The following is a 22676-nucleotide window of genomic DNA, read 5'->3' on the forward strand; positions in this document are numbered from 1 at the left end:
GTCTGTACTCACCGCTCAAGTACTTTTAGGTGAAGAAATCAGTATAGTCATTAATACCTTGGATGATCTTCACACACAGACAATGATTACACAAGGTGCTATACTTTCCAATTTCTAATGCAAAGACCTCAAAAAACAACAACAACAACAAAAAAACCCCAATAATAAATTAGGGTTATCCTCAGTAGAAATCACTAAGATCTGCCAGAACACAGTTACTGTAATTTTCAAGAACTATTGTGAAGACTATGGATATTTGGATCAGAGAGGTTTTGGCAGCAAACAAGCTAAGGAAAAATGATTCACAGTTTGGTTTGCTCAGGTGGAAGGAAGGGAGAGAAGAGAATTAGTCTGGATTTACAGAACGCTGGGGCTTCTGTTTTGAAATTATTTTTGGATTAGTATCTGGGCAGATTCTGTTCCAACAGATTCTGGTTATGTTGGATAGACTCCACTCCATAACAAAAAGGATACTGATCTCTTGGAAATAAAATTAGTAGGTTTTGTTTAGATGACTCTTGAAGTAAGTGGAAGAAATGGGAAAATGGAGATTTGTCCTAATTTCAGCAATCCAAGAGGCACCTCTGAGACACAGAAGGGTAAAAAAATAGAGTTGTTCCAAAAAAGAGAGTATTTTTGCCTAACAGGGTATCTGTGCAAAAAATGTAAGGTCTGAAAAACATGCAAGAAAAAAGAGAGGACAAAACCTGAAGTTTACAATGGTGATTATAACATATCATGTGTAGGATTCTGAGAACAAGATTTTCCTAAGGATTTTTTCATAAAATGTCAGGTTTGGACAATGCAGCTGATATTCAGTAGTTAACTCAGAAAATAGAAGAAACGTGTCATCATATGTCAGACCATATATTTATGATGCAAATTAGAGCAGATAATTTGACAGTGATGAGTGTACAGATAAAACCTACGTATTCTACAAACTCTCTGCTTTTAAGGTCTAAAGAAAAAAGAATAAAAGGAGAAATTTTGAGGGTAGAAGTCAAAAAGATTAAAGCCTTTCTTTGACGAGTTGATCAAGCTCTGACATAACAAGGCTTTTACATCACCAAGCAGAGAACTTAAGACCTAAGGGAGGAATTAAGTAACCTTGGACCTATGACAATCTGAGTGTAAACAAATAACTAAGTATAAAAGCAAAGGAACAGACTAACAAAGAGCTGCTGGTATTTACCCTAGAAAAAGCACAGCTTTACAGCAGGGCAGAGTGAAGGATGAAGCAGTCATCATTCCCACTCCACATTTTCACTTCTTTGGAGTCTAACTCACAATACCTCAGCAAGGCTTGATCTGGGGAGCTACAGCAAATGGTTACTACCTTTGCAAAACACTAAGTAATGTTTCAGTAGTAAAAGGAAAGCAAGGCGAGCAGAAAAGGTGCAGAGGCAACCTGTGCCTATAGAGTCAAGTAAGCACAGCTTACCTCAGGTACCAAAACTTTTGGAGAGCTTTCCAGAAGCAGTGTCTGCCTGTCACACCTTACTCCTAAGTGTTGTCTTTTGGTACTATATATAGGGCTACAGCTTGATATATCCACCCCTCCTTCTCTGCTCTTCCCTTTTCTATCCTTCACTTCCCCCATTCTCACTTAAAACGAAGTCAGCATTAGTAGAAGCAAACTTTTTCAACCTAAGTGTCATCATTGCCTTCAAGTACCAGTAAATGGGCTATCTGAAGCTAATGTGTGCTTCCCAGTGCGGGTATTTTCAGGCAGGTAATCTTGAATTAGCCCATTGTCATTCTAGAGGAAAAGCAGATGGCTGTAGAGTTTTCTTACCAGTTTATAGAGATTTCTAGTCGCTTCACATAAATGCAGATAAATTGGTAAATGAGGTCTGGCGGAAGAAAGCACTACATCAGCAAGCAGAAAACAGGTCCCTCAAGAACCCTAAAAACCAGGCATAGCTTTTTTAAAAGAAGGAAACAAGGAGCAAGAAAGAATACAAAGAGTAAGAAGTAGCCAATCTATTTCCACAAAGGGCAGCTCGAAGGAAAAGTCAGACAATAAAATGCAGGATTTAAATTGCTTTGTGGTGGAAGTAACGTTTTTCTTGATCTCTTCGGTGTATGACAGACTGTTAAAGGTGGTGTGTGAGGTGTCTTAGTGTTGGGTTGGTCAGGGTTTTTTCAGCTTCTTAGCCTCGGAAACATAAAATGTTTTACTTTCCTTGCTTTTGCTGGGGTCTTTCCTGAAGAAGCTGGAGCTCTGATGTGAACGAGTACGGAGAGGAGTCTTTCGATTGCTGGAGACAAGCCCCAGATAAGCTCTTCTTGGGCAGCCGGAGTAAGTTTTAAGATCAGAGGCGCGCTTAACGCACCAGGCACACCACCGCCGGGCCCCGTTCGCCCGCGCCCTCCCAGCCTGCCTGACGGCGCGGGCCGGGGCGCGCAGGGTGCGCGGCTGCTGGGGGCCGGGGCGCGCAGGGTGCGCGGCTGCGCTCGGCCGCCGGCAGGGGAGCGGGCCGGCAGCGGCGCGGTGGCCCCGTGGGCAGGTCCCCTCGCCCGCAGGCGGAGGCGGGCGGCCCTCCCCTCCGCCCGTCCCTCCTCCCGCCCGCCCCGTCGCGCCGGAGCCTCGGCGGCGCTGCGGGCGAGGGGTGCCGCCTTCCCGGCGGCCGCCACCCGGCTCGGAAGCCTCTCGCTCTCCGCCCGCCTCCCCGCGGGGTCGCCCCGGCCATGGGGCTGCGCGCCGCCGGGCTCGTCGGCTGCTGCCTGCTGCCCCTCGTCCTGCCCGCAGCCCCAGGTAACGCCGGCCGGGGGGGCGGCGGGGGGCCGGGCACCCCGGCGTTGGGCAGCGGAGCGGCGAGGGGAGGCCAGTTGGGAAAGTTTTCGGAGTTTGCCGGGAAGCGGCGGCGGGGACCCGGGGCAGCAGCCTGCCCCGGCCGGGGGTGCCGGGGGGCTGCGGGGGCTCCCCCTGGGCACCCGAGCCCGTGCGCGGGATGCTGGTGGCTGGTGGTGACGCTGCAGGGGAGCGCTGCTTGATGCAGATACTTGAAACAAACAAAAAATGCGACCGAGACCTCTTTGACTTACGTTATTCGTGCATGGTTTAATGATAATCGCGGTATTTTGGTTTTTTTTTTTTATCCGACGTAGGGTCGAAATGAATTCAACGCTTTTACTGTAAGTTGTTTTAAATGGATTTTCTAAAGGTAACTAAACACTCAAGGTACCTTTGTGTTTCAAGTCGTTCTGAAACGGTGCATTTGGAGTGGCACGTTGTGAAATGACATACAGGCATCTGTTCTGAAATGTCCCTTTTAAAGTAGTGTATAGGAATATTACACGCACTTTGAGTATGCTGAAGTGACTTTGGATTCATTTGCAATTAAGTCTTTATGTCATTTTACTTATCCTACAGCAATGCTCTGTAACATGCTCCTGATTAAGTTCTAGTTAAAATTTTATGCTGCAAAAACACGTGTTTGAAGAAAAAAAGATCAGAGCATTATGCAGTGTGGGTTCTTTTAAAACATCAGTAATGTGTATTGGACGTGTTGTGATTTATTTTTTTTCCCGAGTCTGATTTTTCTGGTTTGATATTATAAATCTCTTCTTCCAGGCGTGAACTGTAAAACTGGCTGCCACCCAGAGAACGGATTTTGTGAATTTCCCAGTGAATGCAGGTAAGAAGATGTCAGACAGGGCTATTAGCACAGGAATAGGTGGCTTTAATAATTCATAGTCCTGGTAAAACAGACAGACGCTGAAATGATTTGCCCTCTGAAAAAATGGAACTGTAATGAAACAGCACTCTATTAGGATGCAGTAACTGGAATCATAGAATATAGACATCTAGGTGCCTTTTTAGTCTACTTCTTCCAATAAGAAAAGTCTTTACATTGATTAGGATTTTTTTTTTTTTCTCACTGAATGAAAGTTTTCTTCACATAAACCGCTGCTGGTATCCCAGAAGCAGCAATGGTATCTTTTGGTTCAAATGTGCTGCACAGTCCAATTTTATATTCCAAAACTTTATCGCACCTCAAAAAGGGGAACATCCTTGTACTTACGTTTATTAAAAATAAACTATGCCTCTATCTTGTCTTTTATCTCTTTCAGGTGTCAACCCGGTTGGCAGGGTGCTCTTTGTAACCAGTGTGTTCCTTTCCCGGGGTGTCTGCACGGCAGCTGTGCCAAGCCCTGGCAGTGCATCTGTGAGGAGGGCTGGGTTGGCAGCCTCTGTGACACAGGTTTGCACATCCTTCCCTGTCCTTGAGCAAGTGAGGTGAAACAGCCCCATCTGGTGCTGGAAACATGCAAAAGGCCTTCTGGAAAACTCATTTTAAAAGATTGAATGTTAGTGCCAGGTAATAAGGGGATTCTGGGCAGCAGCACATAAACCCGGAACTTTTATAATGATTTAGACAGAAGCGCGCAGTGTCTTTTGTAAGTGGGCATATGTTTGAGCAAAGCGTAAGCTCATCATTCTATTTTAAACATTGATTATGGTGGACAAGGCCAATAAGTAACTGCTCCCTCGTCATATAAGCCCTTTCTATAAAAATACGAGTTGTCTAATATATATATAAAAAATTGAAATATTTATCTAGCACATTTTATATATATATATATATCTATATATATCTATACACACACTACTTTCCTAATACTTCTTGAAAGGAAAACATTGTGCTTTTGTCTTCCTTTACTTAACCCGGTGATGATTCGGTGGAGTAGCATTAGTATGACTGAGAAGGTCTGCCTGGACAGGCTGCCACTTCCCGCTGGGCTCTGAGGGGTAAGCACAGCTCTCGCATGCACTCAGTCACCCTTTGCCAGTCAGAATGAGCCAGCCTAGCGTAAGCAAGCTGAAGAACTGGCCTTTGCTGAGCTGGTTTATTTTGGCTGACACAGGCAAATGTTCAGCCAGAGATCTGAGGGGGCTGAAACCCTACGAGCATCCAGGAGCATGCACCTGTTCAGCTCATGTAGCTGCATCTGGAAGAGGACAGGTGTGCAGGGCCTCATGCTCTTTGCATGTCTTTCAGGCTTTTGTTGTTATACAGCTTATAATTTATAGAGCATGCCTGTGTTCTGCCAGTGCATACCTAGAGCTGTAATTAATGATGACACAGTTTGAACCAGATAAAATTTTCAAGATGACTAAAAGACTCAGAAGATTTCAGATAGTTCACATCCTTGCAGTGACATGGTCCTTGGTGCAAGGTACTCAGGTACTCGTATAGCTTCTCATCAGGTTTTGCAGCCCATACCCATGAACTGAACACATAAGCATAGACCGGCTTCTTAGTTTAAAGCTGGTCCTGGTATGTTTGCAGGAGCTGCGGTAGCAATGGTGCAGATGTGACTGTAAGCTCTTAGAGGTGGTGTTCTGGGCACCTCTCACAAATGTGTTTGTACCTGAGACAGACACCTAGATTCTCATTACAATTGGTGAGGAGGAACGGGTCCCTCTGTCTGTGATCTACAATCGTAGGTTTCTAAAACTAGACAGAACAACCCCCCACGGCCACCTGAGGAGGCTCAGTTCTATTGCTTGTTGATGACTCCAAAGAACCAAATTTTTAATGGTACCATCTTCATATCTAAAGATTCCTGTACATTAATATTAAGGTTTTCAAGCTGGGCATACTTATAAAAGCTGTAAGCGCCTAGCTGAATTTCTGATTACTAATATATCTTTGCAGTTCTGAGCCTTGCAATGTTTCCCTCTTGCAACTGGCTCCCAGGATGCAAAACAATGCTTTGGAAATGGTACCCATATCTTTACAGAAAAGTATTTATTTTAATATATACTCATTAAGAAAGTTCTATAATACAAAAAAGGTATCCTTTGTTGCTACAAATTGTTATCCTGACCCAATAAAGCAGTGAAACCACAAATGGGTTAATAGGTCAGCCATTGATCTCAGCATCCTGTGCCAAAAAATTGGTGTCAGTTTCCTGGCTGTATAAAGTCATTATAGGCTGCTATAACTCATTAACAGGTACCCTAAATGAAACTTGATCAAATTTCAAAAAAAGAAGGCTTTTGAAGCCTCCTACCCTTTGGGGGATCACTGGCATATACACATAACTTTTTAAAATATTGAAATACAGATGCGTCAGTTTCTTACTATGAAGTACCAGACTCCTTGCCTCTCTCTTCTAATACTGAACTTTTGTGTACGATGAGAGCAGGCCACAATTGTTATATTTTCCACATGCATATGATATTAAGTGCTATTTGTTTAGCTACTGGAGACAATTTTTAGCTTCAGCTGTGTAATGAAATAAGGCATGTTAGAAAGCTACATGTGCATTGTTACTGCAGAAGTTGACAAAGGATCAGGAGTAATGCAGTTTTGGTATTCTCTTGAAATTCTTCCTTTTTGCTGCTATAGAAAGTTTAATGTTTGCCAGGGAATTTCTGGTATAGACACTGTTTTAATGTTGCCAGCTACACAACTCATAAGAATGACAAAACCTGGAATGAAAAACTGTGGGAATGTCTGAAGTTCTGCAAACTGCTGCAAACAGCTGAAATATTTGTAAAATATAGACAAAGTCTCAGCAGCTTATCTGCTTGCTAAGCATGGGAGGAAAACAAGATGATTTGGGCTGGTAGTGTATCTCTTTCTGTTTTCTAGAAAAGTTAGTGTACGGTCTCCTTGGCTGGGATCATGGAAGTTCCTTTCTGGAGTAGTTTTAGATCATCAAGTGGTTTGCTAATGCCTCTGCGTAGCTGTTGTTTTTACTGTGGGCAGCCTGGTTCTCAGTTCAGGTCAAAAATGACATTCCCAGTAATTTAGAAGCATGCAGATTATAGGTTGGGCTTGATCCACTGTAACATGTAGGGCAGGATCAGTGGTATCATTTACGACTACTATTGCAGCCACATGGACAGACTTAAAAGAAAGATATCTCTGAATTGATGTTAGTGTTAATGCTGCTGGTTAATCTCTTTGCAATGGAGTGCACCAACCTGCCTAACTGAATACCGTGGCATCTTCTCTACATTCTACAAGCCTGCAGAAACACAGCCTTGAGATTTGGTGTATGGACACCTGGAACCCGGCTGCACAGCACAGTCTCCCTCTGCAGCCAACATACACTTCACAGTACAGGAATCACATCAAACACTGAACATAACAAAGGAAAACCAACTCAGTCAATTTATTTCCAGGAAAAAAATGACAACCCAGTCAGAGTATATGATCAATGTTGCTAAATTTGAGATCAGTCATCTCTGCCATCGTGTCATCTCTGGCTGTGCCTGCACAGTTGTGTTAATGGGCCCCTGATCTCCCACATGAATCATAGCCCCAATTTGGCTAAAAAGCCAACAAGTAGCGTGAGCTCAGAGTATGCTGTGCTACATGTCACTTGACTCCTTTGCCAAGGACATGTTGGTAAGTTGTCATCAGAGTACAGGTGGAGCCTCAAAATGCCCATGCCAGGCATGCATGAGACAGGGTTTAGAAATTCTGCTGTGACATAAACTACTGGCTGTTCCTGCCTTGTAAAAACACTCAGTGATTGCTTCATCTACTGTAACATGGCAAGGTAGTTTTATGCAAATATTAATGAATTTATTGGTAGTGTGATTGCAGCCATTCATACTACTTGTGTAAATGTTCTATATATTTTTTTTTAATTCTCAAAATCATTTATCCCTTGAAGTAGGTAAATCACTTGGTTGTTGGCCTTTTGAGTGGTAAACTAGAGAAAACTAGAGAAAATAGATATTTGAGGCTATTTATGTATTATGTTCTAAAAGGACATGTTCCAGCAAGCTTTTAAGTTGTGTTTTAAAATTATATCCCCGACATAAATTACTGACAGTAATGTATGTGTGCATATATACATACCTATCCATATATATATTTCAGAGTTTCCTTGTTCCTGCATCAGAATTTGTGCTTTATTAATTGCCTTCAAAGCCTGTGAAAATAGGTGGCAAACAACACTGTTCCAAAAACCATTCAAGGTTATTTTGGTCCCTGTGCAAATTGGAGCTTACACTCAAAGTGCATGCAAAGGGGTTGTTTTGCGATGTAAACAGGCTAATGCATAAAAAGACAGAGCTTCTTATCCAGGGAAGATCGTATTTGAAAGCTAAGGCTGTTGAAATGTTTTGCTGTGGTTAAAATTTTGCAGTACCTCATGATATCATCTAAATTTCATGTTATGTTGTGGGAAGTAAAACATAAATGCCCTTAAATCCCTTTTCATCTTCTTAGAAAGTGTACGTGGGCACATGTGTGTGCAAGGCATCAGATAACCTCCAGTCAGCACTTCTCTGCAGCTGCTCCATTAGCTGGCTAAAATGTGCACTTGTTTGTTTATTCATTTTTAATTATTTAAAAAATTAAATAATCATTTGAGTGGGAAGTGGCTCAGCCAGGAAATTGTAAAGAAAATGAGAAGTGTGACTTTGGGTCCAGACGTCATACAGCTCTCTCTTCTGGTACAGTTCTGTAAGGGTTGGAGGCAGCCCAGCCAAAAGATGAAATTTTAAGAGATTTTTTTGTAACTTGCTGATCTCTGTTATTATGAAGTGTTTGTTCATAGCACATAATGATAGGCCCTGGGCAGGGAGCGGGGAGAATTCCCAGTTCCTGATTGCATTATCAGAATTCTGCTCACGGAGAAGTCAAGGTTGTAAAAGGACGACTAGACTATGTAGGAGTTCTTTGTCCCATACTCATATTTTATTGATAATATTACTTATTTACAGACTGGAACAATTCAAACATATTTTACAAGTGAGAGCTAAGAAGAGAAAAACAAGCTGAAAGTGCTTGCAATAGCTGAACAGTCCATTAAAACTCCATTTTAACAGAGGGAAGACTAAATAACAATTTCTAAAATGCAGGATGAAGGACCATTAAAGCTGTATTTTTTTATTTGAGGTATTATATACTGCTTGTTGACTCTCATTAGATTAATTAAGCATTGATTTTTATATATTTTTTTAAACAGATATTCACCCATGTTCTGCAAAGCCCTGCACCAATAACTCAACGTGCATAGAGACTGGCGATGGAGGATATATTTGTCTGTGTGCCCAGGGATTTACAGGAAAAAACTGCCATCTCAAAAAAGGACCCTGCATTATTAATGGGTAAATATTGATTTCTGACATGAATTTTAAGTCCACGTTCCTACTGACTATTATTCAGAATTGTTTGCTAAGCTAAAGTATCTCTGTGCTAAAATATATAAAGCTTCTCCTAGTTGTTGGGTATTTTTATCAGACTTTACAAATCTGATCTGTTTGTATTGTAGAGCTTTACAGATTATCAGCTTGAGTTTGTGTGCAAAATTTGATATTAAAAGTGCTAATTTGCACATTTCGTTGTGATACATTTATGCCTTCCCATGATTTTTGTAAACAAACTTAAAGTAACCTCCCGTCCTGTGTTCTCTAGTGAGAGATAACTGCATATACAAACCACATAGAGGAATAAGAACAGTAGCCAACGCACAAGCTGTCTGCACAAAAACATCTAGTCCACCAGCTTGTCATTTTTCTTAACTGACATATAATGGTATGTCCGGAGTCTACTGAAGGAGATAATCTCCCTTCTACCAGAACAGTGTGTGGGAGGCCATTGTTCTCCGTTTTCTATGTGGGACATCAGGAACAGCGTTGCCAGTAGGTTGAAGGATGCGATCCTCCCCCTCTGCTCAGCCCTGGTGAGACACATCTGGAGTGCTGGGTCCAGTTTTGGGCTCCCCAGTGCTGGAGTGAGTCCAGCAGAGTCGTGACGATGATTAAAGGATGGGAACATCTCTCCTATAAGGAGAGGCTGAGAGCTGGGTTGTGTAGCCTGGAGAAGTGCAAGCTCTGGGGGAACTTATCCATATGTATAAATACCTGACAGAAAGAAGTGAAAAAGGCAGAGCCAGACTTTTCTTAGAGGTGCCCAGTGAAAGTGCAAGAGGCAGTGGCCCCAGACAGAAAAAATTTCACCAGTATCACTGGTAGATCTGCATGAAAAAAGGATGGCCTTTCACAGTTAAAGAAAATGTGCACTGGTGTTTTTGTGAAATCTAGAAGTATCTGCTGCCTTCTAGCTCATCAAGGATCTGATCCCATAAGCATACAGAACACCTTTCTGGTGGATACAAGCTTGGTAGAACTTATCACCTTAAAATCACATTTTTCTTTTTGGAGGTTGCCTTCTCTCTCTCTAGCTCCATACTGGTACCCTCTGGTTCTCTTTTTGCTTGGCGATAGATAATTATGACTATTCAGATCTACCTTATGACTAAATCTTCCTGAAGACTTGTACGCTCTTGTTTAAGGAGCATTAACAACTCTCACTGTCTCTGGCAAGAATTGCATTCTTACAATTTCACGTTAGTGGATTTTTTTTGCCATTGCTTTTAACTGGGGGATAGTCACACAGTCCTGTCTGGGTTTGCTTTCAGCCTCTAAGATAACTGTTCTGATTTGTCTATTCCTCTTCACTGAAAATGAAGGAGTTTAAGTTCCCTGCAAGTCCCTTGAATCACATCCAAACTACTTGCCTAACATGGGGAGTGTGAATAGCTTGCTTTCTGTACTTTCATCTGTAGAGCAAATATTTCAGTAATTTAATGCAGACATATATTAACTAACCCAAAGAACAGGTGAGGTACAGCATCAGTGAAATAACAGATTAGTTCCATGAACTTCATTAAAACTTCATGGTTTTAAATTGCTGGAACTACATTTTTGTGATGGTACTCTGTGTTTGAACCAAATGCTTATGAGCTATCCTGGAAAGCATGAACAATTTTTCTTAATGAAGCAACATACTTAGAACAGCAACTCTTTTCCTCTAGGAAGCTGTGTCTTTTTCAGAAAAAATGAGCAGTAGGCTCGTGCTTTTAGTTCAAAATAACAACTTTTCTCAGCATAAGCACTCCATGTCTGCTAATACTTCACAGTCTACCAGAGAATGCACCTCACATCCTGGAAAAAGACTTCATTGTATGATGTCATCTCACTCACATCTCACCTCCTCTCAGTTCACCTCAGTGGTGATGTTAACAATGTTGATACCACTAAGCATTGCCACTGGCTCCTTGGTTTAATATTTACAGAACCAAGACAACTCACAAATCAAAGTGTTTGTTCTAGCCTGTTTACAAAATCAGGCAGTTGTATCTACGTTAGTGATATCTGTGTGATGTTTTGAAGTTCTGCTCTGAAGCAGAGCAGCGAGTGGTACTTTCTAAAATGAAAGCAGAGTGTTTGGAAAGCAAAGTGGTACATCCGTGTTTCCACAACCAGCCCTTCGTGTACCATACCTTGCTGAACATATGATGAATGCCAAAAATGCAAAGTAACTAAAAAAGAATCTATTCAAGGAGATTGATATGCATAAATTATTTAAACATATTATAATGAGGCAAATGCAACTCAGTTAGAAATGAAATTTTCAAAATTCTGCATATTTCCCCTTATTTTTTATTGAAATTATTTACATTTCTGGAAGGTTCAGAAAAATCTTTACACTTTAAGTCTCCAGCAATTTCTTCGTATTTTCCTGGAAAGAACTGTAATTCAACCCAGCCATGAGGGTTCAAACTTCTACGCATTGCCATACCTGAAACAGCTTGTCAGATTTTCCATGGGACCTATAAGGCTAATAGAGGGTACTAGACTCTCCAAGAATGCCATAACCACTCATTTACTCGAGGACTGTAGAACGACAACCTCCATATTTTGCTTAAAGCTGACACGGTGGCTAGTGATTGTGATAAAATTCCTTGTTGGCATGATCACTTCAAGTTGTCACCAAAAACTGCTATGTCGAAGTCCAGGGACAACCACACCTTTAGCTTTCCTGACACTGCTTCCAGACTTCCAGTTTATTCTTTCACTAGTTTTTTTTTTTTTTTTTTTCCAGCCAGCATCTATAGTGAAGGGCAATATAGGAAAACAGAGCAATTTATGTGAAAGCAGCAAAAAACAGGCAGATGATTCCTCTACCATGATATTCAGGCTCTCCTGAGTGAGAGTGGCCACCAAGTGTTTCAGTCCCCAGTAAAGCCAGATGTGCAGCAGTGTCTACCATAACTACTCCCAGAACAATGGCTTGGCATTTGAGAAACTCAGCCTTATCCTAACCGGTGGTCAGGGACCATTTGTAGTCAGAAGCTTATAACTCTTTCACAGTCATCTCACTCAGATCTTTTAAATCTCTGTGTCCCACCACGGAAATGGCCAAATGCTACTGACCACTGCATACGTGAAATGTCAGCATTCATGAAACTCTGATGTCCGTTACCCCTGGAACTTTCCCCTGGAGATGTAACACTTACTTGGCCTTTTCAACTGTGCACTGGGACTATGTGGTATGTCTTCAGAGATTTATAAGCATTAGGAAAAGTGTTGTTGTCAGAGAGGCTTGTTGGAAGCTTTGCCAAGTGTCACTCATTTTTAGAAAGTAAGTTTTAAAAGCTTTGTTCAAATATGAAGAACTGCCATGAAAGTGGATTTTATCTGTGACCCTGTGACCTAGGGTCCCTTTTCTGCCAACAGGGCCAGCTAAAGGGCCAAGTCCACATTGCACAGTTCCCATGAATGTGCAGGTTAATGCCCTTCTGTCAGTGGGTGGCCCGATCTTTTGACCTTACACTCCGTAAGGCACAGTTACATTAGAAAGGTAAAAAGAGGTGTCCCAGTGAATTTACATCACTTAAAACATAGCACCAGCCTATTAATTACTAATTTCTTAAAGGGTCTGCAGAAGTGCTTGGTTTCGTATGGTGCCATACTCACATCGCAGCTGTCTTTGCCAAGGCTGAAATTATCCCGTTTATATTTTTTATTATATTCATCAAAAATTTTGGCTGAACAGAAACTTGCAGGAAAGTATCTGTTTGCTTCTAAATTTTTTGTGTTGTGGAACACTGAAGAAGTAGAATAAAAACAATCAGCTTTACATCTAGCTGCTATGGCAGTGTTTTGCTTTGCCAATACAACACATAAATTATCTTGTGAGTAATCAGGTGGAAAAGGAAGCAATACCGCTAGTGTCTTTGTTCAGTCTTGTCTGAACGGTTGCTCAGCTAAATAGCTCTAAGCATATGAAAACACTGCAAAGCTTAATTTTAATAAATATTTGAAATAGTTTAAAATCCCTTCACAGCTCTTCGCGTTGAATTTAAATACTGGTGTACTAATCCTGCCCGAAGGGTCAGCAGAAGATACAATCTGTATTGTGAAGCTGTTGAACAAACTCATTTTTGATTCAACTTCATTGACTTCAGTGGATTTGCATTTGGAATTGGCTGTTCTAAAGAAAACCAGCTTCTTTTATTATATAAAGTGTTTCCTAATAGCTTCTTTCATTGGACTTAACTCATTTCTGTCTATGTGTTTCTTATCTATTCTAGCTCTCCCTGCCAGAATGGAGGAACATGCATTGATGACAATGGTTTTGCACCCCATGCTTCCTGTCTGTGCCCTTCTGGTTTTGCCGGCAACTTTTGCGAATTAGATAGAGATGACTGTGAATCCAACCCGTGTGAAAATGGAGGAACATGTACAGATACTGGTGTGGGTTTCAGCTGTTTTTGCCCCCATGGCTATACAGGAAAGCTCTGCAGCAGCCGTGTCATATTCTGTGCAAGCGGCCCATGTGAGAATGGAGGGACATGCAGTGAACATCCCCAGGAAGGATTCAAATGCACCTGTAAGCCAGAATTCGTTGGTATGACCTGTGAACATCCCAGCAAAAACACAAGTCTTTCTGGAGTGAGTATGGAGGCAAAGCACAGGCAGAATTACAACCCACCCTCAAAAGCTCAGCACAGATCAGTACATCAACAAGAAATCCTGAAAATAACAGTGAAAGAAACAATCCAAAATGCAGATCCCTTGCTGAGCAGAAGTCAGGTGATATGTTTTGTTATACTGGGCTTGCTTACATGTTGTGTTGTCTTGGGTACAACTGGGATTGTGTTTTTTTCAAAATGTGAGATGTGGCTTGCTAATGCCAAATATAGTCATCTCCTACGCAAGAAAAAGAACTTTTTTCTGAAATCTAACAATGGGGAAAATCTCTCAGTTAATATTATCTTCCCAGAGAAGATCAAATTGACTAATTACACTAAGAACTACACTGCCATCTAGGCCCTTGAAAGCCGAGCAGCAACTTGCAACTTTTCATAGCAATATGTAAAATAGATTGAATTTATTGCCTGTGGTTAGCGTCAATATTTGTGGGCACATTTCCAGTAGCTTGTGCTGAGTGATAATGAAGACATACAAGGTATCTATATTGCTAAGGATTTTTTCATTTCCCAAAACAAAAGGAAAAAAAAAAAAGATTAAAGAGCAGGGAATGTTAACTATTTCTTTTCAAGGCAGCTATTTTTTGTAAAATAAAAAGTAATTTACTACTGGAACTATATTGCAGCTTTCTTGTCTTGTGCACGGTTTATTTGGCAAATACGGTACCTGTAAATTACTCACTAACGCTTTTTTAAAATAAACAGCAGTTAAGGGCTATACTGGTTTATTTATTCATTTGTAAATGTTGTGCTACAGCAAAGTCCACAAGTGTCCCTTAATTCTTCTGCTGTGTGTGATAAAGGCTTCAGATATTGTTATCAACAGGAGCAAATTCACACTGATGTCTCACCTATACAGTCAGTTTTGCTATTTTTACATGCTTATAAAAGAGATTACTCCTTCTATAGAAACTTATAGGTCTTTGTTATATTAATTTCAGGTTAAAGGTCTCTGTTGCTTGCAATACTGTCTCCATAAATCATGTCATTTATCTATTTTAAAATGTTAGAAAGGTGTTCAATGTCTTCAGACATACTTTCTGTTTAGAGACCTAATAGAGATGTAAAGGATCCAATTCTGACTTTTCTATAACTATTCCTCAAAGAACTCTGCTGAGAGAAGTATCCTTCACTCCCGTGTCATAGGGAGAAATGAAAAGACAACATGTCACCTGAAAGAGGACAGCTGCTTTTAATTCTTCATTTCTGCTTTTTTCCTGTCATATTTCAAGGAGAGGGCAAGATTTTCAGGAATCAAAAGCAGCACTGGCAGACAGGCAAAGGCTCAGGAAAGCCACAAAATGTTAGGAGCCTGAAGGCAATTAGAGGTGTTAACGTCCCTGAGGAGCCTCACCTGGCACCATCACCCACCCCCTGCCCATTTCAAGGGCAGCCCAGGGCTACTGGTCCTGCTATGAGCTATGCTGTAGGAGCACTGGTCTTCACTGCTGCCTGCTGGATGAAGCTCAGCCCTGTCCTGCAGGTAGCCTATCTGTTGGGTGATGGACCCTTTGGACCTGTACTCCAGCCCTTTCTCCTTTTGCTCCTGACTGGAGCCCACAGATGGACTCTGGACCTGGTTCATCACTTGCTGTGCCTGGGACTGTCGATGGGCCCCGTTACCAGCACCAGCCCTGGCAATGTGTTAGCTCCTGTGTGACTGTGCTGCTGGGGAGGGTATGTCCCACCCTGGGGCACGACCCTCTTGGGTCCCTCAGCATTGTTTCCTTACTGGGCAGCCTGCCCATGGCTACTCCTTTAAAAAACAAACAAACAAACAAAAAAAAATCCAACAAAACCAAATCACTTTGAACCACAGTGCCTAAAGATGTCCTCAGCTGCCCTTAAGTAACAATTTACTTCCTCAGCCACCCCAGATGGGAACATTTAGCAGCTCCTTCTAAGCTGTCTGGTAACTATGCTATCCCCAAATCCATTAACAGCTGCTTAAATTTAAGAGGAGGAAAAAAAAGCCTTAAAGCATATATGGGTCATCACCCTAGGGTATCTCTGTTGACGTCTCAATTGTTATAATAGCAAGTTTGCTGTATTGCTGATAATATTTGCACATATCATAGCACTACAATGTAGTGCAATGGTTAGAGCTAATAGAAAAAATGGTGTGGAGATACTACTGTGGAAAGTGTTGACTTCCAGATGATGGGATGAAAATTTTAAAGGAAGCAGATGCTCCCTCTCAAAGCTCTTGTTGAGAAGACAAATATTCATCTAACCCAGCAACTTTTCAACCAGTCTTAGTGAAGAAGACTAACTTCGAAATCCAGATGAAGGTAAGCAGTGATAAATTTGAAGCCATGAAATATGAGCCACAGGAGTTTACACATTTCTTTTAAAACAACAGATTTAAAACAAGTAATTCAGTATTTTACGTTTTAATGTGATCTAGTCTGTGATTCGATGTATGTTAGGCTCAAATTGGAAATAATCAGAACCACTGAATAGCTTGTAGCTTTGATTCAAACCCAGTGGCAACAGCAGGTACCCACTAGGAATTGGTGGTTAAATTCCAGACTCAGCTGTGTACCTTCCCTCTCTCTTTGGGCAGAGGGTCCCTCAGAGCCAGAGCAAGGTTTTGAGTAAGAAAGCTTGTGTATAAATTATAAATATAAATTACAAAATCCAGGTAATTATAATTCATTTCTATAAACTGCCGCATGATTTTTTTGCTGTGGTGACCTGGTTGGCATCTTCTCCATCATAGTATATTTCTTTATATGTAGACAGGAGAGCCTCTTTGAAGAGAAGATCATTAGCTCAGCATGGAAAAAACCACAGATTTCAGCTCCCAGTATCCTTCCTGTCATTGGTGGTGTCAGTGAACAGTATTGAAGGCTGCTGTTGTCCCGTTATACTCTCCAAAGGGAAAAAGTGTTTTCTTAAACATGAAAGGCTGGAAAAAAATAATAGCTGTCTTTAGCTTCTCTGTTCCAGAAAAAATTAAACATAAATATGGGAGTTTCTCATACCTGTGCTGTTAGTGAATAGCTCCAAAGCCTCATCACCACATAAGTGACAGAAAATTGGGATGATAAGAAAGATTTAAGTTTAAGAAAACTACAATATTTGAATCAATATCCTGTAACATGTCTCCAAAGCAAGAAGTTTTAAACAAACATTGTGTAGAAACACTGACATAAAGGCAAAGAGGAGACAAAGAGCATTGATACCACTTAAATTTTATGTTTATTCTACATATTTTTTATTAATGGACAGGGAACATGTTTATGATAACCGACTGTCAGAGGTACCAACCTGTGTTGCCATTTCTCACCTTTTTGATTTCTGAATGATCTCCCTTAGTCAAGCAATGATGTCTCTGAGCCTCAAACCCCACCTCTGCCTTACTGCCTGGTAAATAAATAAGGACAACTAGGTTGAGGGATGGGTTGGGACAGTGGGACAGTTTGTTAAGGACAATAGCTCCCTCTTGTCCCCAAGCCATAGGAGAATATATTAAAAGGTATTTTTATTTTAACCATATCTCTTTCAGCCATATTAGCATCTGTTCCTGCTATGTTAACAAATAAAGATCCATAGATGTTTCACAAAGATCAAGTTTATAGAGACAGGGTGTGGATGTTTTTCTAGATTATTTTTTTTCTTCATTTGTTGTTGTTGTTTTTTTGGTTTTTTGTTTTGGTTTTTTTTTAATGGCTGTAGTGGAGGAGAGGTCTGGCTGCTGTAAAAGTAGAACATATAAAGTAGTAATCACCAAATTCTGGACAAGGATGTCTGAATAGAGAATATGTGCATGGCTTTTCTTTTTACTGCCATTCTTGATACTTACCCATAAACCAATAATGCATGTATTGCTTTTGATTAATAAGCATTCTATTTGTAAGTGCTAAGCCATCTGCTGATGACATTTCCACAACAGCCCAGTTAATCTGCTCTTCTGGGTTGAAAACCCGAGTTCTGTTTTCAAAGAAATATTTCGGTGCAGATGAACCATGATATTCCTACTTAAAACAGACCTTCAGCTTTTGAGGGTGAAGCAGTGTCAAGAACCTGGCTGGAGGAATACATACAAATCGCCACTGAAGACAGTGGTCCACATTGCACTGCCTGAGTACAATACTTTTCATAACAATGTCTTTCCCTCTTCAAGTTCTCAAATTCGCCTGTGCCTTGGCAAAATTTATTTACCATTACAGCCTTCAGGGCAAAACAATTTGCTGTATACAGACATAGGACACACTTGTGGTTTGTTTTTTTTTTTTTTTTTCTTTTATTTACTCCAGGACTTTCCTGGCAGAACTATGTGCATATGCAGTTTCAGAGCAAACTAAACTATTGCACACATTCTATGCATGCACTGTTATTTTCCAAAACACATTTCATTTACCATGTGTTTCTTGTGAATGAGCCATGGACAAATTTTACATTCCTGGGTGTCACGCAGCCTAGGAAAATACCCAGTTCCGCCTGGCTTAGGTGAAAGGAGAGTCTTGAGAGAAGACTTGTGGCTGCTCAAACAATGTTGGAGCCAGCATTTGAGGCCCACAAAGATGGGCCAGCTTTGCTACACCTATGTGGCCATTAAATGAGATCAACCCAGAAAATGTACTGTATATTAGAATTTTCTCTTATAACATCAAGTAATATTTTGAATTTTCTTCCTGAATTTCTTGAAGGAAATGAGGATATGGTTCTCCTAAAACTTTGCAAGAAGGGGGTACAAGACTTTTATATAAAGGAGAGTATTTCAGTCTCAAATAAAAACTGAACTATTGTTCTTGGATTTGAAGAAAACCATTGAATTAATCAATTTTGGTCATTAGCTCTAAAGCTCAAAGAGAAAGTTTTTCTTCTGTCTCACTTTCCTATAGGTCCATGAGATGAAGGACCTTTGCTGAAGCTCATATCTAAATCAGGGTCTCAGACAAGTTCATGGGAACACAATGCAGAGTCTAGTCCTTATCTTTAGCAATCCAGACAAATTTTGCAGCACAGAGCAAATTGTTCTTATGTTCATAGTCTCTCAAAGGCAACTCTGAGCAACTTTAAAGATGCTAAAATATGAAGTAAGTTGGTGTAATACAAAGAAGAGGGACTAAGCCAGGCTTAACTATAAGTTTTGTAGGACCAAGAATGTTCTCATAATATTTGCCACATGAAATTTGGAACAAAATACTGTTTTATTTTTTTCTCTATATAACCACTTTCCTCTTTCGAAATTATATCCTTGCTATTAATTGCAGCCTTCTACTATGTATATCCACTTGATGGCAGCATTTGAACACACAACCGTTTGAATCTCTTGAAACTCTAGTTTCCTCTGCATTTTGCATCAGGAAATTTGTAAACCATCCCCAGTGACTGGGCAAAAAGGGAGAATGAGAAGGTGCCCATGGCTCTTCACCTGTAGGTAACTACTGCTCATGACCTGGTGAAGTGCAGCAAAACCAAAACCACATCTGCATTGGTAGAGAAAGTTAGTAGTGTTTCCCCAACAGAATTACTGGTCTCCTTTGGAATTAAACTGGAGAGTAGAAAGCTCTTATCTACAGACTCATGGTGTTAACGATACTTCTGGAAAGTTTGCTGCAATAAGAATACCTGGTTTGGATCTTCTGCCATCATACACAAACATATGCACATCTACATATTCATAAGTACTGTTGGATTTTAGTGTGCTACCTGTGGCATGCAAAATTTATCCATTCTTCTATCTTGTACATAGTTTTTGACAGACCAAACACAGACAGTATGCACTTTATAAACAAAACTACAGGAATGAAGATAGCTTAAATGAACAGTCAGGGAGAGGAAATGCCAAACAATGAAAGGAAAATTAAGAAAATATTTTATACAGATTTAGGTAAATGAAAAGGTTTTGGTACACTAGTATACTCCAGTCTCTCCCATTTTGCTTGTGTATTTTTTTCAACTCAAAAGGGCGTGCACAGCAACTTTATCAGTAATCTCATATTCACTCTCACGTGGTGAAATTTTTCTTTGCCTGCCTCTGTCTTACTGACTTTCAAACCTGTTCAAATTGCAAGGGGGAAAATATATGTTTTATTTTCAAAAAATCTTTTTTGTACCAAATTCAAGGCCAAAACCTCACTCAGTTTTCCACAGCAGTGGCAAGCATCTTACATCTTGGTGGGAGTTGTGCATCTACATTTCCAGCAAGGGGTATTTAATATTTTGACAGGCTAAATAAGTGTAGAGTTCATAGGAGTGATTCCATTCTACCTTCCAGTGTTTAAATTTCTGGAAGTATTTCAAGAGTCCTGCATCTTATCATGGGGCAAGTGTAAGCTCTTAAGGGGTTCAAGCCTTAATTCTCACCTGGGCCTGGTTTTCTTCCTAAATAATGGGACTTGGAGGACTGAGATCAGACTGATCTGACGGCTGAGAGCCTGGATTGCTGAGAGATACGAGAGGCAGCCTGTTTTCCAGGAGTGTTGGAGCAGTCCCTTTAGTTTTGAGCCCGAGAAAGAGTTGTGATGCCTCCTTACTGAGGGAGAACAAAGATTGCCTGGAAGCCAGAGATGAAAGTGTAAGAAATTGCATGTGGGCTTAGTGGTGGGAGAGCACCAAAAAGGGACCAAGTTTGATGTGAAGCCCTGTCAGGGAGTTTTTCTGTAGACAACTGCAGGGCTGTTATACTGCTTAACAAATGAGCTTATTAGGGGAGATCTCTGTGCTTCACAGAGCACGTGTGAGGCTGAGGAAGCTAAGGGGAAGAAGGCTGCAGCTTTACCAGGTTTGTCCTCCACAGCTGCGTGCGGGCCCAATCCTGCTCTCCCCTCCAGAAAGCTGGAATTGTCTGGTACTGTCAGTGAGACTTCTGCTGTTACCTAGGGTTGTTGTCTTTCTTTTGAATATCAGTCCTTCTGATATTTCGCTCATTACTACCCAGATTCTGCATTGATCTTGGGTGGAGATTTTCATTTTTCTATCCTACCGTCATGATCTTCACCCCCAAAAAAGTGCTGATCAGTGAAAAAGGGTGTGAAAAATTCAGGCTGTCCCCCAGCCTCAAGCCTTTCTTTTCCAGAGAAGCCAATAAGAAAGGTTAGAGATGGTTAGGTCTGTTGTCACATTACAAAATAACATGTGTGACATGCAGATGGCTTTCCAGTAGCTACCTCCAGTTCCTAAGTAGGTAGATGCAGGGTCGTCATGTCCACTGACACCATTTGCAGAAATATGACCCGAGGGACAAAGGGGCTTGTTTTACGCTATACATATTAGTGTCTCAAATCCATCTATGTTTGGAACTAACTACATGCCAATGCATATTAAACATGAATAAAAGCAAAAAGAATGGTGGTGGAGCACTTCGGAATGGAAGATCAGGCCCATATCAACGCAGCCATAACCATTAACAATGCTAGCAAGGGGCTTCGTGTGTCCTACTTTGCAGAGGCACACAAAAAAGGAGAAGAAAAAGGAGAAATAGCCTAGTTTAAAGAGACAATGGAATGGTGAGTCCAAGCATTTTCTTTGAGGATGTGAAGTAAAACAGTGTGGTGGGAAGGTCTCCACAGACCCCCAAGACAGAAGAGGAATGAAGGCCACCCAGTTAACCTGGAAACAATGAACCTCAAAGTCCTTGTCAGTCTAGTAGGCACAACTAGCTTGAGGCAGAGGAGGAAATCTAAGTAGGTGGCATAGCTGGATGAAGAAGCAGGGAATTTAGGCACTTTTTTCTTCTTTTTTTTTTTTTTTTTTTTTCCCCCCTTCTGTCTTCCCTGAGATGTGCTGTTTAGATTTGTGATACTCTACCCAACTGCTTACTGGCAGCAGAGTATGTGTGACCACTACAGGGTAATGGGGAATTGGCCATCCTGTATGGATGAATGTCTACTGTTCATCTCATAGTTTAAAGAGAGGTAGGAAGTGTGGGCTGAAATGGGATTGATGGTCGCTTGTATTTGTTCAGCAAAGACTAACCTAAATGCTTGAGGTGTTTGTTGGTGGGCTGTCTGTAGCCTGTTGACGCCTATAGCTAGGCAAAAATAGTTTTCTTCCATTGGATAGGACCATGATGGAATTCGTCAAGAAAACAATTATAGCTTAAAAGGATTCCTTGCAGTTCATTTTCCCCTCCAGTCTTTGGAAGAACTTGATATAGAGGAGACAAAATGTTATTAAAGCCTGTGGTACAAATGCTGGAGCTTTAAACTATCAGCCTAAATAGGTCTTCAGATGTATTCATGTAATAAACACATATGCTCTTCAGATGTATTCATGTAATAAACACTCTTGTGGTCAGTGCTGAGTTTGCAAACAAGTGAGTTGCCATTGAAAAAGTTCCAGCTAAGGCTGCCCACAAAGCTCTGCCCAACCAATATCCATGTTTCTCCTGAAGAACCACATTTGCCATAAAGCTCCAGTGAACCCAACTGATTGTGTATAGTATGTGTCTCCTGCTGCCTCCAAATCTCCAAATTTTGTCAAAAAAAAAAAAAAAAAAAAAAAAAAGAAAGAAAAGAGGGAGTAGTTTGAACATGGACAGTGTGTGCTTGCATGTTTGCAAGGTGTTTTAGCAGGCCATGGCTGTGGCAGTGAGCAATGCTGTGACTAGATGGTGCACTTGCCATATGGTATATAGAAACTGCAAATAAGAGTGGTGATAGCTGCTCCTTGCACAGGTATTTCTGAAAGCTTTGGTAGTGATTCCTGTGTGCATATCTGTCTTCATCTTTGGGGAAGGATAATTTCAGCCATTGGATAAGTGGAAACTGGATTTCGAGCTCTGAAGCCATAAAGGATGTATACTCGGTATAAGTGCACACACCGCCAACCACCACCACCCAAAAAACAAACAAACAAAGAAAAACCCACTAACAACACACCACAGTACTTCTGTCCAATCACCCAGCAAGGTTTATTCACTATTATTTCTATTACCTGGGTTGCAATTATACCGCAAGTGAGCCTGC

General features: G+C 41.0%; 1 protein-coding gene across 1 annotated transcript; it reads left to right on the top strand.

Moving 5' to 3' along the window:
- Positions 1-2573: 2573 nt before the first annotated feature.
- On the top strand, positions 2574-14328 carry DLK1 (delta like non-canonical Notch ligand 1). The gene is made up of 5 exons (XM_055790914.1): positions 2574-2758; positions 3578-3641; positions 4078-4208; positions 8944-9085; positions 13357-14328. The coding sequence occupies exons 1-5, from the start codon at positions 2692-2694 to the stop codon at positions 14093-14095; spliced, it is 1143 nt and encodes a 380-aa protein (XP_055646889.1). The 5' UTR covers positions 2574-2691; the 3' UTR covers positions 14096-14328.
- Positions 14329-22676: the final 8348 nt, after the last annotated feature.

Source organism: Falco peregrinus, chromosome 1 (genome assembly GCF_023634155.1).
Source record: "Falco peregrinus isolate bFalPer1 chromosome 1, bFalPer1.pri, whole genome shotgun sequence".
NCBI classification, from domain to species: Eukaryota; Metazoa; Chordata; class Aves; order Falconiformes; family Falconidae; genus Falco; species Falco peregrinus.